The following is a 15807-nucleotide window of genomic DNA, read 5'->3' as shown; positions in this document are numbered from 1 at the left end:
CATAAAGAAAACAAAAATCCTCACAACTGGACCAATGAGCAACATCATGATAAACGGAGAAAAAATAGAAGTTGTCAAGGATTTCCTTTTACTTGGATCCACAATCAACACCCATGGAAGCAGCGGTCAAGAAATCAAAAGACGCATTGCATTGGGCAGATCTGCTGCAAAGGACCTCTTTAAAGTGTTGAAAAGCCAAGATGTCACCTTGAAGGCTAAAGTACGCCTGACCCAAGCCATAGTATTTTCAATCGTGTCATGTGCTTGTGGAAGCTGGACAATGAATAAAGAAGACTGAAGAAGAATTGATGCCTTTGAATTGTGGTGTTGATGAAGAATATTGAATATACCATGAACTGCCGAAAGAAAGAACAAATCTGTCTTGGAAGAAGTACAACCAGAATGCTCCTTAGAAGCAAGGTTGGCGAGACTGTGTCTTACATACTTTGGACATGCTGTCAGGAGGGATCAGTCCCTGGAGAAGGATATCATGCTTGGTAAAGTACAGGGTCAGCGGGAAAGAGGAAGACCCTCAATGAGGTAGACTGACACAGTGGCTGCAACAATGGGCTCAAGCGTAACAACAATTGTAAGGATGGCTCAGGACCAGGCAGTGTTTTGTTCTGTTGTGCAGGGGTCGCTATGAGTTGGAACTGACTGGACGGCACCTAACAACAACATTGGCATAACTTTATTTGTCTAGATTTTGACACACAGACAATAAGCTCCCTTTGGGGAGAGACTGACCGTGTGCTCACCACCATACCCACCTGTGCCCAACACTTTGTTGGTGAAGGAACACTCCAGGAAGGAGCGAACAAAGTTAACCTTCTCCATTGTCCCTTCCCTTTTGTAATCAGGCATGTTCTGCATTCAACACACTGTTTTGTGATGGATTGTTGCCTAATCTAGACTGTGAGCTTCAGGGCTGAGACCCTGACTTTCTTATTCCCCAGCTCAGGGTCTTTACACTCAGTTTTCTTCATGTGCAGAAGGTTGGTCCTTCTTGTCACTAGCCTTTTCTCAACCTTAGGTCTCAGCTGTTACTGTCACTACCTGACAGAGTATCTCCTGTGATCCTTCTATTTAAAGAAGCCACCCCAGCCCTCTCTATCAGATTACCCTGAATTAAGTTGTTTATTTTCTGTCTCTTGAGGTGAGCAGAGAGCTTATTGGTCAGGGCTGTACCTGTTCCTTTCATTCTTGCCAGGAATCTCCTTATTTTCTTCTTCAACCAGGAGTACATAGGTGCTTCCACCGAGAGGTTTACAATTATGAGACTAGGTCTGGCCCTATGCCAAAATTGTACACAATCCTTTGGCTCAGTTTCAAGAGTCATGTCTATTAATACTAACCCCCAGAAAACTGAGATCCTGATTTCTATCATCCGACCCTTTGAACTCTGATTTTGAACTGACTGCTTGTCTGCCTTAGCTTACTTCCCCAAACTTGGCCCACTCAGACTCACAGAACCTTTTTGTTCCTTCTTCCCTGATAACATTTCTGAACTTAACCACTGGTTTGCTTGACAAGCGGCCACCAACTCCCCACTTTCTAGCTCTGTGAACTCACTACTCTGGCTCCTCTTAACCTGCCTATTGCTCAGTCCCTGCGTGGTACTTCCTGAATAGGGAGTCTACACCTACAACCTCTATTTTATACTCATCCATTCTGTTTCAGTTTCATTTCTTTTTTTTTTTTTAAATGAACTACTTCAAGCATATGGAAAATTACATAGAATGATTTATAACACATGTATATACCACTAAGCTTTGTCAAATCTTAGTATTTTGTTATATTTGCTTCCAATCTTTTTTTTTTTCTTTCCTTTTTTTCAGGGCTACACCTAAAAATTACTTAGGAACCACTATTTATGGCCTATTTCCTGATCAAGTATTCTCCATCAGGAAATTTGCCTAACCATTTAAGTTCCAAAATAATTTTAGAATCAAAGCAAAGTACCTTCGATCCTCTGTTGCCTTCTTTTTAATATTTGGGTTAGTTTGCGACCCTTTTGGGACCTCTCTTCTATTCATGGTTGTGTCACCAGCCTGAATTTTGGGAGCTGTCTTATTCAGAAAATAGTTCTGGGAAAGAGCCCTTTTCAACTTGGAGTCCAAAGTTTGTGCTTTTTGTTGAAAGTCATCGTTGCATTTATTCCCATTTGTCCCATTTGCTCTTATGCTAGGGGTGCTTGGCATTACTGAAGTAGAGCTGCCAACGGTCAAACCAGGCCTCTGGCTTACGGCTTTTGAATTTTGCAGTACACATGATGCCCGGGGTCTAAAACAAGTCTGACTAGACTTCTGACCTTGCTTAATGTTTGGATGTCTGTTGTTAATTCCTCCCTGAAGCAAACTGGCATAGGTCTGGGATACCAAACGTTTTGTTTTTTGTTCCTTAACAGGATATGACTGTAACTTAGCTTCACTGCGTCTTTCGTGTTTAACCCTGCTAACCTTTATATCCTGTTCCTTGGCCACAGGTTTCTTTGGTGCTGGAGTCCTACTAGGGGTCTTAACAAAGTGACAGGGAACCGTTCTTAGAGGTTTTTCTCTTGGTCTTGTAAGATCTGCTCCTCTAGACAGTTGTTGTGATTTTACTGGTAGAATTCTGATTTGTGTTTTTCCAACAAATTGCTTATTAACTCTGTCTTTCAGAGCAGCACTATTCATCAAACTTTTGCCCAAGGCTTGTTTAGGAGCCAACCTGCTCTTGGTTGGATCATGAGAGTTAGTCTTTGGCTTACTTATAGTACAAAATCCAGGATCTGGCTTCCTCTCAGAGTCCGATAAGGTTTGGGGCAGGTTCTCTTTATTTATCTCCTTTAGAAAGTGATCCAATGATCCATTTTCAACCTGGGTTTTGTCCACAGAATCCATACATTTAACCTTTCCTTGATCTGTTACCTGCTGCTTTGTAGTTTTCAATTCCTGTCTGTAAAGTGAACCCATGGGTTTTCTTGATGGTTCTCTTGTAGCAGATGATCCAGTTTTGAGCTGCTGTTGACTACTGCTGGAGGGCTTACAGTTTAGGTGAGAAGAAACACATCCTGAAGTTAGCCTTTTGCCCAGAAGTTTTGGTGGATCCACCTTCAGCTTCTGGGTCTCTGTGATATTGGTGGGTCTAGGCTGGAGTTTAAGGTTAATGGGCCTTGTAGTTTTGACCGGCAAAGCAGCGTGGTTGGTAACATCCTTTTTGGGTCTAGTAGTCTGTAAAGACAAAGAAAAACATCCAAAAAATAAATTCGTAACAGGTCATTATTTTTTAAATAATAAAAAATCCTGTTTAAACATATGCTAGAAAAAAATTAAGTATTTTAGTTAGAATCTAATTTAAGAAAGTTCAATCCTGAGACAGTAACAAAAGTTGATTTTTTTAAACTATTTTTTAAATTGTGGTATATATATATATAACAAATCATTTGACTTTTGAGAGCTATATATGAAACAAATAGTTGATTTTAATAACTTGAGTTCCTGTCAGAAATACATCAGAATCTTTTAGCGTGATAGAATTAAGCAGAAATGCAGAGAATACACAAAAACTGCTGTTTAAAAACAGAATTTACCTCACTTAACCAAATACTTGCTGAATGCCCATTATGTCCCAATGATTGTCCTTCTAGGGACACTGGAGAGATAACTGCATACTAAGCTTGTGTTAGGGCACCTCCCAACAAATTTCTCCTACTACTTTGTACTGCTGCCCTATTAAAAAAAAAAAGATGAAACACTCTTTTGTAAGGTCGCAGTATCACTCAAGAACTTCTGCCTCGTCCCTAGAGATAGGGAGTAAGAAGACCTACAGGTGGTAGGTACTGTGAGGCCTGAGATACTTGGGAAAAGCTCTCAGTAAACATCTCAGTAGAAAGTAAGTCCTATTTGTGAAGTCAGACAAGACAGGGTTGTGAGATTAGATTTCAGGCCATTAACAAGCAAATGGTTGTCATGTGATGTAATTTTGGATAAGAAAGGTAGGATTAGGTTACAGAGGGCATGGGAAGCTAGGGAAGGGAGTTAAAATTGATGTGGTAAATATTAAGAGTGAGCCACCGTGGATTATAGGGCATCCACAGTGAAAGCAATCACTCAGAAAGGAGAATTTGGCAGAGATTTGTAGGACATATGACTCTAGAGGAAGACCTGGGAGTGCCAGAGTTACCACTCCCTCTTTTTTTTTTTTGTTATTGTTTTAAAGGTATATAGAAGCACAATTGCCCGTTCAATATATTTCACATGGACAATTTAATGACAGTAATTAATCATGTTTTTCAACCATCACCAATATCCTTTGCCAAATTTTCCATCACCATAAACAGAAACTTAACGCTCCCTAAACAGTGCTTTCTCCTTTCCTTCCTACCCCTGGAGCCACTGATAAGCTTTATACTCTATTTACCTACCTATTCTAGGTATTTCATATATATGACCACTCTCATTTTTGATTTGATGATATTGTTAGGAATCACTGTGCAAACCTGGGTAGTGTGTAAAAGAAATCAGCAACCAGAACCTCTGGGCACTGAAGGTAAAGTGATGTCCACCCTGGAATGGTATGGGAACCAATAATTGACTTTCTGTTTCTGTGAATTTGCCAATTGTGAGCCTTTCATATGAATGGAATCATATAACATGTGGCCTTCTGTGTCTGGCATCTTTTACTTGGCATAATGTTTTCAAAGCTCATCCATGTTGTAGCATGTACAACTTCATTCCTCTTTATGACTGAATAATATTCCATTGTATGGATATATTAAAGTTTGGTTGCCCATTCATCAGTTGATGGACATTTGAATTGTTTCCACTCTTTGGCTATTAAGAATAATGCTGCCCTGAACATTTGTGTGAATACATGTTTTCAGTTCTCTTGGGTATATACCTAGGAGTGGAATGGCTGGGTCATGTAGTAGGTGTATATTTATCTTGAGAAACTGCCAGAGTGTTATCCAAAACAGCTGCACCATTCTACATTCTCAACAGCAGAGTATGAGGATTCAAATTTTCCACATCCTTTCTAATACTCGTTATTGTCTGTCTTTTTGATTATAGCCATCCTAGTTGGTGTGAAGGTCCCTGGGTGGTGCAAGGTCGGTAGTTTGAAGCCACCCATCAGTGCTGTGGAAGAAAGGCCCGGCAATCTGCTTTGATGAAGATTACAGCCAAGAAAATCCTGTGGAGCAGTTCTACTCTAACGTGGAGTCGCCATGAGTCAGCAATGAGTTTTAGTGGGTATGACAGTTAAGGTTGTGTGTCACCTTGGCTGGGCCATGGATTATGTGGTGGCCTACACTAAATCAAGTTGAAGTACCACACCTGCCTTGGTATACTGTAGAAGAAAGTATTCAAAGGCTGAGGGAAACTGGCACGCTAGAGTGGGTTTATCAGGTTAGTTCCACAGACCCACATGTGGAGTGCCCAGAAGACACACCTCTTACTACAATGGTAAGGAACAAATTTGTGAAGGCTGCCCCAGCATCCTTGGAGACTGTTGTCATTGCTATTTTATATGTCAGATTTGACACTGAGAACTGCCCTAATTAGACACCTAACTACAATGGGGCTGATTGGACACTGTGGTTGCGGGGGCCAACTGGTGGCACTTAATCAACAAAGACAAGGTGGGTGTGGTTACAGTAATGGACAGCGAAGTCAAAGCAATAATCAGAACAGTCTGACTCGTATGGACTTACGGCGTTGGTTACTTAGTCATGGTGTCCCTGGGAATGAACTAGATAGGAAATCTACTAAATATTTACTTAATCTATACAAATGGATGAATTCTAGATCAGGTGAAGAGCAGTCTAACTTGGATTGCCAGTATACAGTCACGACTACTCAAAGACCCACAACCATTTGAATGAAGGGGAGGCCAGATCCCCTCGAGGAAGGACTCCAGTACAATGCCAAAAACATCTGTTTATCTTTCTCCTAGCCTTCCACAAAGGGATCTACAGCCTTTTATGACAGTGACTGCTCACTGGGGAAAAGAAAATAATCAGACTTTTTGGGAATTACTGGATACTGGCTCTGAACTAATGCCAGATGACATTCATCCATTAATCAGCACCCAGATCAAATTCTTGTACTCAACATGATTTTGTTTATTTCTGCTTAGTGCCCAGTCTCCCTTGCCAGTTCTTCCAGGTGAACTGTAAAAATCTTCTGTCAAGTTATTCTCCAGAAATCAATTGTTTTTAAAAGTACACATCTAAGGCAAGCATGTGGAAGACTAAAAATGCTTATGGAATTCACTGGTCTTACAGTGTTCCCCATCATCCTGATGTGGCTAGCTTGATAGAAGGATGGAATGGCCTTCTAAAGACACAATTATGTTGCCAACCAGGTGGCCATACCTTGCAGGGTTGGGCCAGTGTTCTCCAGGAAGCTGTATATGCTCTAAACCAGTGTCCAATATACAGTGCTATTTCTCCCGCAGCCAGGATTCATGGGTTCAGATATCAAGGGGTGGAAATGAGAGTGGCATCGCTCACTATTAGCCCTACTGACCCACTCATAAGATTTTTGCTTTTTGTCCCCATGACCTTATGCTCTGGAACTAAGAATGCCACCTGGCCATTTTGGGTTCCTGAGACAACAGGCAAAGAAAGAAGTTACCCTACTGGCTGGTGTGATTGATTCTGATTACCAAGAGGAAATCTGATCAATATCACATAATAGAGGTAAAAAGGAGTATGTCTGGAATACAAGACATCCCTTAGGTTGTCTCTTAGTATTACCATACCCCATGATTACAGTCAATGGAAAACTATAGCAACGCAATTCTGACATGGCTACTAATGACCCAGACCCTTCAGGAATGAAGGTTTTGGTCACCCCACGTGGCAAAGAACCATGACCAAGTGAGGAGCTTGCTGAGGGCAAAGGAATATGGAACGGGTGGTGGAAGAAGGTAGTTCTAAATACCAGTTACGGTCATGTGACCAGTTGCAGAAACGAGAACTATAATTGCTATGAGTATTTCTGCTTTGTGCATGAAATATTCTTGTTTTCTTCACTTATAAAATATAAGATGTGATCAGTGCTAGTGCATTTTTGGTTTTATGTGTGTTTGTTGTATCATGTCAGGTGCAAGTATGACTTTATAATTGTCTTTCTTTAGAGATTACGTATATTTTAAGGAGATGTGTACAGGTGCCAAGTTGACAAGGGGTGGGCTATGATGGTTAAGGTTGTGTGCCAATTTGGCTGGGCCATGATTGTCAGTGGTTTAGCAGACGTATGATGTTGTGATCACTTCCGTGATGAGATTTGATATAATGCGATCACCTCCATGGGATCTGTGAGTAGGCAATCAGTTGAAAGAGAGTTTCTCTGGGTGTGTGGCCTGCATCAAATATAAGTGGACATTCTGGCAAGGCTCGTGAGCTTTTGCTTGCTCTGGATCCTGCAGCTGGCTCCTGTTCCTCTGACCTCTGGTTCCTGGGACTTGAGCTAGTAGCTTACCTGTAGCATTTCCTGCTGATCTTGTTTTTTTTTTTTTTTGACCTTCGCAGCCTGTGAGCAAGAGCCCTGGCTCTCTGACCTGCCAATCTTGGGTTCACCACCCCCTGCAGCTATGTGAATCAGGAGAAGCCTCTATCCTGACCCATGGACTTGGGATGTTCCAGCCTCTACAACTGCGTGAGCCATTTCCTTGATATAAATTTCTCTCTATAAATATTTATGTGCTTTACTGGTTTTGCTTCTCTAGAGAACCCAGCCTAAGATAGTGGGTATGGAGTGGTATCTCACTGTGGCTTTGATCTGCATTTCTCTGATGGCTAATGATGTTGAACATCTTTTCACATGCTTATTGGTCATTTGCTTATCTTTGGAGAAATGTCCATTCACATCCTTTGACCATTTTTAAATTGGGCTGTCTTTTAATTATTGAGTTGTGAGAGTTTTTAAAAAATATATTCTGGATACTAGACCCTTATCAGATACATGATTTGCAAACATTTTCTTTTATATATCTTTTTAAATATCTTTCATTTAGGTCAGTTTGACCTTGCTAACTCACTGGTGGCAAAACTGGTTATGCAGTTTCAGTCCATTGAGAGATAAAAGCAGTGCTTAGAAGAGTCAGCAGGCTAGCAGAATCAACATTCAATCAATAGGCAAATATAAAACATTAGAGCTAGAAGAGATTTTGGAGATCACTAAATTTATCCTCTTCATTTGAGAGGGAAACTGAGTTGCCCAAGGCTGGGCAGGGCGTTAGAGGCAGGATTGGAGCTAGATTTGACTCCTGGTCTTTTTCAACCCACCTGAGAATTGATGGATCAATTTAATAAAAAACAAAGATTGAATGTACAAGAAGAAACAGTTGAGATTAAACTGAATTTGGTTTCTTCATTCTGGACACATGAAACTGGAGAAGAGATAAAATTTACAAAGGGCATGACTAGAGTTTAGTCATTCAAGAGAGATTTACTAAATGTCAACTATGTGCTATGCACTGTGCTAGACTCTAAAGGAGATGACACCTGCCTCTCAGAAGCTCTAGTAGAAAGATATATACACAAAAAATATGATACAATGCAATAAGGGCTATCATAGGTCTGTAAAGGGTTGTAGAGGTCACCTAGTCAGAGGTTTTGAAGTGTTTTTGTTCATATAATTCGACAAATTCTACCCTTCCAAACTTGTAAAAGTTAACATCTAATACTTTTTCATTGTTAGTCAGTAGTTGCAAAAGGTGCAATTTCAGGCTCATTGCAAATATTGGCATTTTAAGATAAAGTGAAATTTGATATTCAACATAATCCATTAAAAAAAAAAAAACTGTACAACATGCTTTTCTTTAAAATTGAAAATATAACACCATTCCCTTTTTTCGTTGATCTATTTTTATTCCAGTTCAACCACATAATTTTGATGGTAGATTTTTATGCTTATAACTTTATTATTCATTACCCTACCAAACTGCTCCACAAATATATGTAAATTTATCTTCTGTGACTAAAATAATTCAGTAACAAGATAAATATCCTTCTTACAGTACTGTTTTGAGTATTAATTGAGATATTGTATGTAAACTTCTTGCCCAGTATCTGAATGAAAACAAGCACTCGAATGTTAGCTATTATTTTTATGTATCGCGTTTTGTAAATTATAAAACATTATACAATTGTAGTGATAAGCATTATTTGCATAGTGCTTTTAACTTCTCCTAAGTTCCATAATTGCTTTCCCTGCTTCATTTTTATCTTTACAACTATGTAAAGTAGATGAAGTAGGTATCATCCCTATTTAAGAGATGGTTTACTGAAGTCAGTAGTGTCAGCTTCTAGAGAAGCCTAGTAGCTTCAATAGTACTCTGATCTGAATGAGGGCATTTCCCAGCAGAGTTTTCCATTAAGACTTATACCCTGCACTGGTTCAATCTGCATAAAGCAAAAATCGAACTCAGTGCTTTCCAACCAGCTGTTCACACTGTAGGCCAATTTTGTCTTATGTACAGTTTTCTATCCTCCACAGTGTCTAGTGATGTCATCAGTTTGGAAAAGGAAACATACACGTTGTTTGCTGTCAAGTTGATATAAATGAAGACAGAGTCATGAAAATTTATTAAAATTTGTACAAATGTCTCATTTTGGGGAACACTATTTCGGTTATATTTTAGAACTTAGATAAAACTATCTTTTTAAAAATTAAAAGTGGGACTTTTTAAAACTGATTATTTTATTGTAGATGAAGAATTTGTGCCCCTTTCTGAGAGCTTATTTCTGCAACTTAAACCTTAAATATCTTAGGATGCTTTACTATTCTACCCACAATCTAGCTGAATTGAACCCATCAGAAGGCATATTCTTGTTTAGAAGTTTAGAAGATCCAACATAGCTGTTCTCTTTTAATGGCTACTGAGCTACTTCATGGCAGAATAACAAAGTGGTTAAGAGCACAGGCTCTCAGCTGTGTCACTTAACAGCTATGTGACCTTGGGGAACTTTCTGTGACTCAGTTCCCTCATCTGTAAAATGGGAACACTAATAGTACCTATTATTGACTATGCCAAGGCATTTGACTGTGTGGATCATAACACATTATGGATAACACTGCAAAGAATGGCACTACAGAACACTTAATTGTGCTCATGCGGAACCTATATGTAGACCAAGAGGCAGTCGTTTGAACAGAACAAGGGGATACTGCGTGGTTTAAAATCAGGGAAGAGGTGCGTCAGGTTGTATCCTTTCACCACACTTATTCAATCTGTATGCTGAGCAAACAGTCTGAGAAGGTGGGCTATATGAAGAACGCAGCATCAGGATTGAGGGAAGACTCATAACAACCTGTGATATGCAAATGACATAACCTTGATTGCTGAAAGCAAAGAGGACTTACTGATGGAGATGAAATACAACAGCCTTCAGTATAGATTACATCTCAACATTAAGAAAATAAAAATCTTCAGGACTGGACCAATAAGGAACATCATGATAAATGGAGAAAATATAGAAGCTGTCATAGATTTCACTTTACTTGGATCCACAATCAACGCCCACGGAAGCTGCAGTCAAGAAATCAAATGACGCATTGTATTGGGCAAATCTGCTGCAAAAGACCTCTTTAAAGTGTTAAAATGCAAAAATATCACTTTGAGAACTAAAGTGCACCTGACTCAAGCCATGGTATTTTCAATTGCCTCATATCCATATAAAAGCTGGACAATGAATAAGGAAGACCAAAGAATTGATGCCTTTGAAATATGTTGTTGGCAAATAATATTGAATATACCATGGACTGCTAGGAGAACAAACAAATCTGTCTTGGAAGAAGTACTGCCAGAATGTGCCTCAGAAGTGAGGATGGCGAGACTTCATCTCACATACTTTGGACATGTTATCAGGAGGGATAAGTCCCTGGAGAAGGACATCATGCTCAGGAAAGTAGAGGGTCAGCGAGAAAGAGGAAGACCCTCAACGAGATGGATTGACACAGTGGCTGCAACAATGGGTTTAAACATAGCAACGATTCTGAGGATGGTGTAGGACCAGGCAGTGTTTCGTTCCGTTGCACATAGTGTCGCTATGAGTCAGAACCAACTCGATGGCACCTAACAACAACAATAGTAGCTATCTCACAAGGTTGTTTGAAGGCTCAATAAGCTAATGCAAGTCAAAAAAGTGTCAGGCATATAGTTTAGTATCCAATAAATGTTAGCTGTTAACAGGAGCGAAGTCTACTCAAGGTTGTTTTTGGTTAATAAAACTAAACTATAATATGCTGTACTTTAAAAAAAAAAATGATTCCGTCATTAAACAAAGCTGCTCTTACGTTTATGAAAAACATCTTTGCAATACATGTTCTTTAGGTTGCTAACATCTTTACTTTTTCCAAAATGGATATTTCTTAAAAGATTAGTTTCTACTCACGGATTTAGAAGGTGCAGGATGTGGGCAAATATTCTTGGCTTTTAGATAAGGCCTACAAAAGACAAAATGAAATTAATCCTCAGTACAAAGAATCTGCAAGGCTTGGGAAGTATAGTGATTAAAATGATTATAAGTTAGAATTTTAAATTATTAGAATTTCCGTAGATGATAAAAGAATTCAAAATTATATTCAATAAAAAGTCTCCTTATCATCCTTCCCTTAGTATCATTATTTCCTTTCTCAGAGACCACAACTGCTATTACCCATTTCTGTGTGTTTGTGTGATCCCGTTATTTCCTTCCTCAGAGACCACGACTGCTATAACCCATTTTTGTGTGTGATCCCGTTATTTCCTTCCTCAGAGACCACAACTGCTATTACTCATTTCTGTTTGTGTGTGTGATCCTTTCAGACATATCCTATGCATAAATATAGCATTCTAACGATATTTATGAAATGTGTCTCCTTCATATTTGCATAGTATCATTCATTCAGTTGTCATTCCCTGGACATAGCAATGTGCCAGGGACTGGAGATACAGTGCCAAATAAGATAATTCACTGCTTATCTTTAAAAATTTCTTGGTTTAATATCTCCAGCTACAGAATTTTCAGGGAAAAAAAAGTGATATAATTGAAAAGCCAGGGACACTTATGAAATCCAGTTAGTGAGACAGAAAATACAAAAAAGGATAAAAAAAGACTAGAGAAAAATTTAGAAGGATTCTATCCCTATGGACCAAAAACAACTGCCAGACTAATAGGGACTTTGGTTATCACCTGTTGAATGTTTGTCTATCCCATCTAGAACATAGGTGCTGGAAGGGCAGGGACCTTTTTGTCATGTTAGTCATCATATCTCTACCATCAAGAGTGACTGATACATTGTAGGTTGTTGTTGTGTGCCCTTGAGTAGATTCCGATCCATAGCAACCATCAACCATCAGCTATAAATGCCCCATAGAGTTTCCAAGGCTGTAAATCTTTACAAAACAGACTGCAACATCTTTCTTCTGTGGAGTGGCTAGGCGGTTCAAATCTCCGACCTTTTGGTTAGCAGCCCAGTGCTTAACCATTGTGCCACCAGGGATCCTCCTGTAGTTACTAAATAAATATTTGTTGAATAAATGAATTGTCTTAATTTAATGAAGGAAACAGAGTTGAGTAAAGCCCAGGATAAAAATAAAATAAAGATTAAAAGCTAATGTTGTACAAAAATAATTTTCAAATAAAAATTTAGCAACCCAAATGGGGAGAAAATTCATCAATGCTAAGTAAGAAAGATAAGTAATACCACTAAGATGGCAAAATGTTAACAAAAGATAAAGGAAGTGGTCACATTCTGTCCACCTCAAGGGTAAGTGCTAATAGAATGACCAAAGAGCACTGTCAGGTTGGAGTACGTTGGCATATTGCTGCTGAGGACTGATGGTAACTGGCTCTCCTCTCCGAGGAAGAAACAGCAGAACCAGGGACATTCAACTCCTTGACCAAAATTGCCTTCATGAGAATCACTTTCCCAGGAAAAAAAGGAGGAACAGGAAAAGCTTCCAACATGGGTAAGTAATATTGTAGACTCATTCCTCCTTCCTTTGGAGTGTATCACAATGTTTAGGTCTTTGTCAATGGACTAGGCACAGTCCAGGGGTTTTTGCCATGTCTAGACTGAAATACCCTTTTTTATCACAAAATCCCAATGTAGTTTGGGTGGACTGAAAGCAAAAGAGCTATGTTTTGAAAAGCTTTAAGATGTTATTAGTAACCAGGGCAACAAAACTTGCATAACCGAGGTAGACAAACTCACTTGGTGTTTTGGCACTTCAGCTTTCCTTTGGCTGCTAGGTACTCCTGGAGCTTTCTCTGACGCTCTTCTGCAATACAGGCAAGCAAACAGAACTTGAGCTTGGGATTTTAACCAGTTCATTTATATTCCTAAAGATGACACTTTTGTATAATTTTGGTTTTGGACCATGATGTTATAAAGTTCCCTAATCCTTTAAGTTTGCCTTCAAATTAATACCAACATCAACAATATTATTTATTGAGCACTTATGCACCAGGCACTATACTAAACACTCTACGCTTTATTACCTGGGTGAACCCTCACAACAATTCTATCAGATATTTTACAATCTGAAACTTAGTGAGGGTAAATAACTTGCCCAACTCTGCCCAGCTCACATGTGGCAAAGCCAGGATTTGAAGCTGGTTTTATCCAACCCGAGAGAGCTTGCTAACAGCTGCTGTTCTCAGCTATTAACACACTCTGCTTTGCTTTACTGTCCGCCTGGAAAGGGAGCCAGGCCTGGTCTTTTTTTTTTTTTTTTTTCTGACAGAAATGATGAGGTTTATACACGAACTTTTACACAGTTTCCTTTGGGACTAAGGACAAAACAGACCAGGTTAGAGGGCTCACGGGAAACATTTATATACAAGGCATTTGTGAGGGGTTGGGAAGTCAAAATTTCTGCCTCCAAGAAGTTTCAAGCTAGCAGAGATAAAATCAACATAACAGTAATTATAAGGCAAAACCCAGGTACCATAAGAGAGGAGCAAAGAAAGCATTATGGGAGTTCAGAAGTAGGGGCTGGTGAGAAAAACAGGTGGTTGGAAGAGGTTAAAACTAAATAATGGTCAAAACAAAACCCAAAAACTACAGGGGTGCAAAACTACTCTTGATGAGGCCTGAACTGAGTTGGCCTGTATTTTGGTATCTGATGCATCCACAGGAGGTAGGAAGAAAGGCAACATTTTAGGTCCAGGCAAGGCAGTGCAGAGCGCAGGAGCCAGCAGGCTGCCAAGCTGGGGTAGGAATCTCAGCTTTGTGGCTTCCAGCCGAACCTGCAATGGGGACAGAAACGCCTGCTTTGGGGACCGTCCCGATCGTGCCTGGCACCTAACAGGCAAACACCGTGTGTGTCGCGGAGAGGACGGCATCGGCAGGAGGATTTTGAAGGGCTCCTCTATGAGGCCAGGGAACCTCAGCTGTTGGTGCAGATGTCACCTGTCACAGGAGGATTTTGAAGGGCTCCTCTAAGAGAGCAGGGAACCTCAGCTGTCAGTGCAGATGTCGCCTGTCACAGGAGAATTTTGAAGGGCTCCTCTAAGGACAGGGAACCTCAGCTGTCGGTGCAGATGTTACCTGTCACTCGCAGTCGGCAGCAGCCTGGAGGGGCGGGAACCAGGCTCAGTCAAAGCCCCGGGCGCGGCGCGGGGGAGGTGGTCCCCCGGCTCGGCCTGCGACCAGCCTGGCCCCAACGGCCTGGGTGTCTTTGTCTAAAGGCACTGACAGTGAGGCTGCTGCGGGACCTACCGGGAAGGGGCCCGAGAGACAGCTGATGGCTCACGGCCTCGGCCACCCCACGGTCAGCGCTCGGGGAAACGCTGTCTCCGCCCGCGGCTCAGGCGCTGTCAGGGCTGGGGCCGCAGGGCCGGGGCTGTGCTGTGGGCTAGGAACCCGGACCGGAATCTCCGAGGGGAGGCTGAGACCCGCCGGCGAGGGAGCGAGCGGACGGCTTCCGTGGAGAGGACGCACTCAGGGTCCTCTTTTCCTCCCCCCGTTTCCAACGCCTGCAAGAGACGATAGTACTCACCGACAGAGGCGGCGGCGGCGGGTCCGGGCCCCACCATGGCTCCTCCGCGACAGTTTTCGTTCAAAGGCCGCGCCGGGACAAAGCAAGGCGCGCCGCTAATCCGTACGCTCTCATTGGCTCCCGCGGGTTTGAAACCCACCAATTAGCGGCAGGGCGTGGGGGGGCGGGACAACAGCAAAATAAACGCTTGGCAGTTGGCTTTGGCCTTTTGAGCCCTCCCCTGTGACCTCTGATTGGACCGCGGTGCGGCGTTTAAGTCAGCTTTAAAGGCTGTAGGGGTGGCGGTGGTGTAGCCAGCGGGGACTCCACAGGGGCACCTACGGTGCTGTCCCGGCAGGCGCTGCAGGAGCTCCTGAGGACCTGGGCGGCTGCCTTCGCGGACCGCTGGGGCCGCCTCGCTGCCTCCTCCTTCTCAGACCTTCGGCTGCACCCGAGCTGTGAAAAATACGCTAAAATCAAAACCTGATGAGTTAGGTGCCTCTGCAAAAGAATATATCCCATTGAAGGTCTGATGAATCTCAAAGGTTCTTTAACAAATTTTTTATTTTCGTTTTTGTTGAAAACATATACAGCAGAACATACACCAGTACAGCAATTTCCACATGTATAATTCAGCATATACCATGGACTGCCAAAAGAACAAACAAATCTGTCTTGGAAGAAGTACCAGAATGCCCCTCAGAAGCATGGATGGCGAGACTTCGTCTTACATACTTCGGACATGTTGTCAGGAGGGGTCAGTCCCTGGAGGAGGACATCATGCTTGGCAAAGGAGAGGGTCAGCGAAAAAGAGGAAGACCCTCAACGAGGTGGATTGACACAGTAGGGCCA

The 15807-nt window shown here is 41.4% G+C and overlaps 1 protein-coding gene across 1 annotated transcript in view; it reads right to left on the bottom strand.

Annotated features, from left to right (window-relative positions):
- CKAP2L (cytoskeleton associated protein 2 like) overlaps positions 1-15351 on the bottom strand; it is a 32525-nt gene extending 17174 nt beyond the window's left edge. The window contains exons 1-4 of the mRNA XM_003417452.4: positions 14977-15351; positions 13188-13254; positions 11384-11435; positions 1963-3212 (exon numbers count right to left, since the gene is read on the bottom strand). Of these exons, the coding sequence (XP_003417500.2) occupies positions 1963-3212; positions 11384-11435; positions 13188-13254; positions 14977-15013 (1406 nt within the window). The 5' untranslated portion in view covers positions 15014-15351. The remainder of the gene's footprint in view (positions 1-1962; positions 3213-11383; positions 11436-13187; positions 13255-14976) is intronic.
- Positions 15352-15807: the final 456 nt, after the last annotated feature.

This window comes from Loxodonta africana, chromosome 15, assembly GCF_030014295.1.
Source record: "Loxodonta africana isolate mLoxAfr1 chromosome 15, mLoxAfr1.hap2, whole genome shotgun sequence".
Classification (NCBI taxonomy): domain Eukaryota; kingdom Metazoa; phylum Chordata; class Mammalia; order Proboscidea; family Elephantidae; genus Loxodonta; species Loxodonta africana.
Note: the sequence above shows the minus strand (reverse complement) of the source record. Positions and strands in the feature narration are given on the sequence as shown.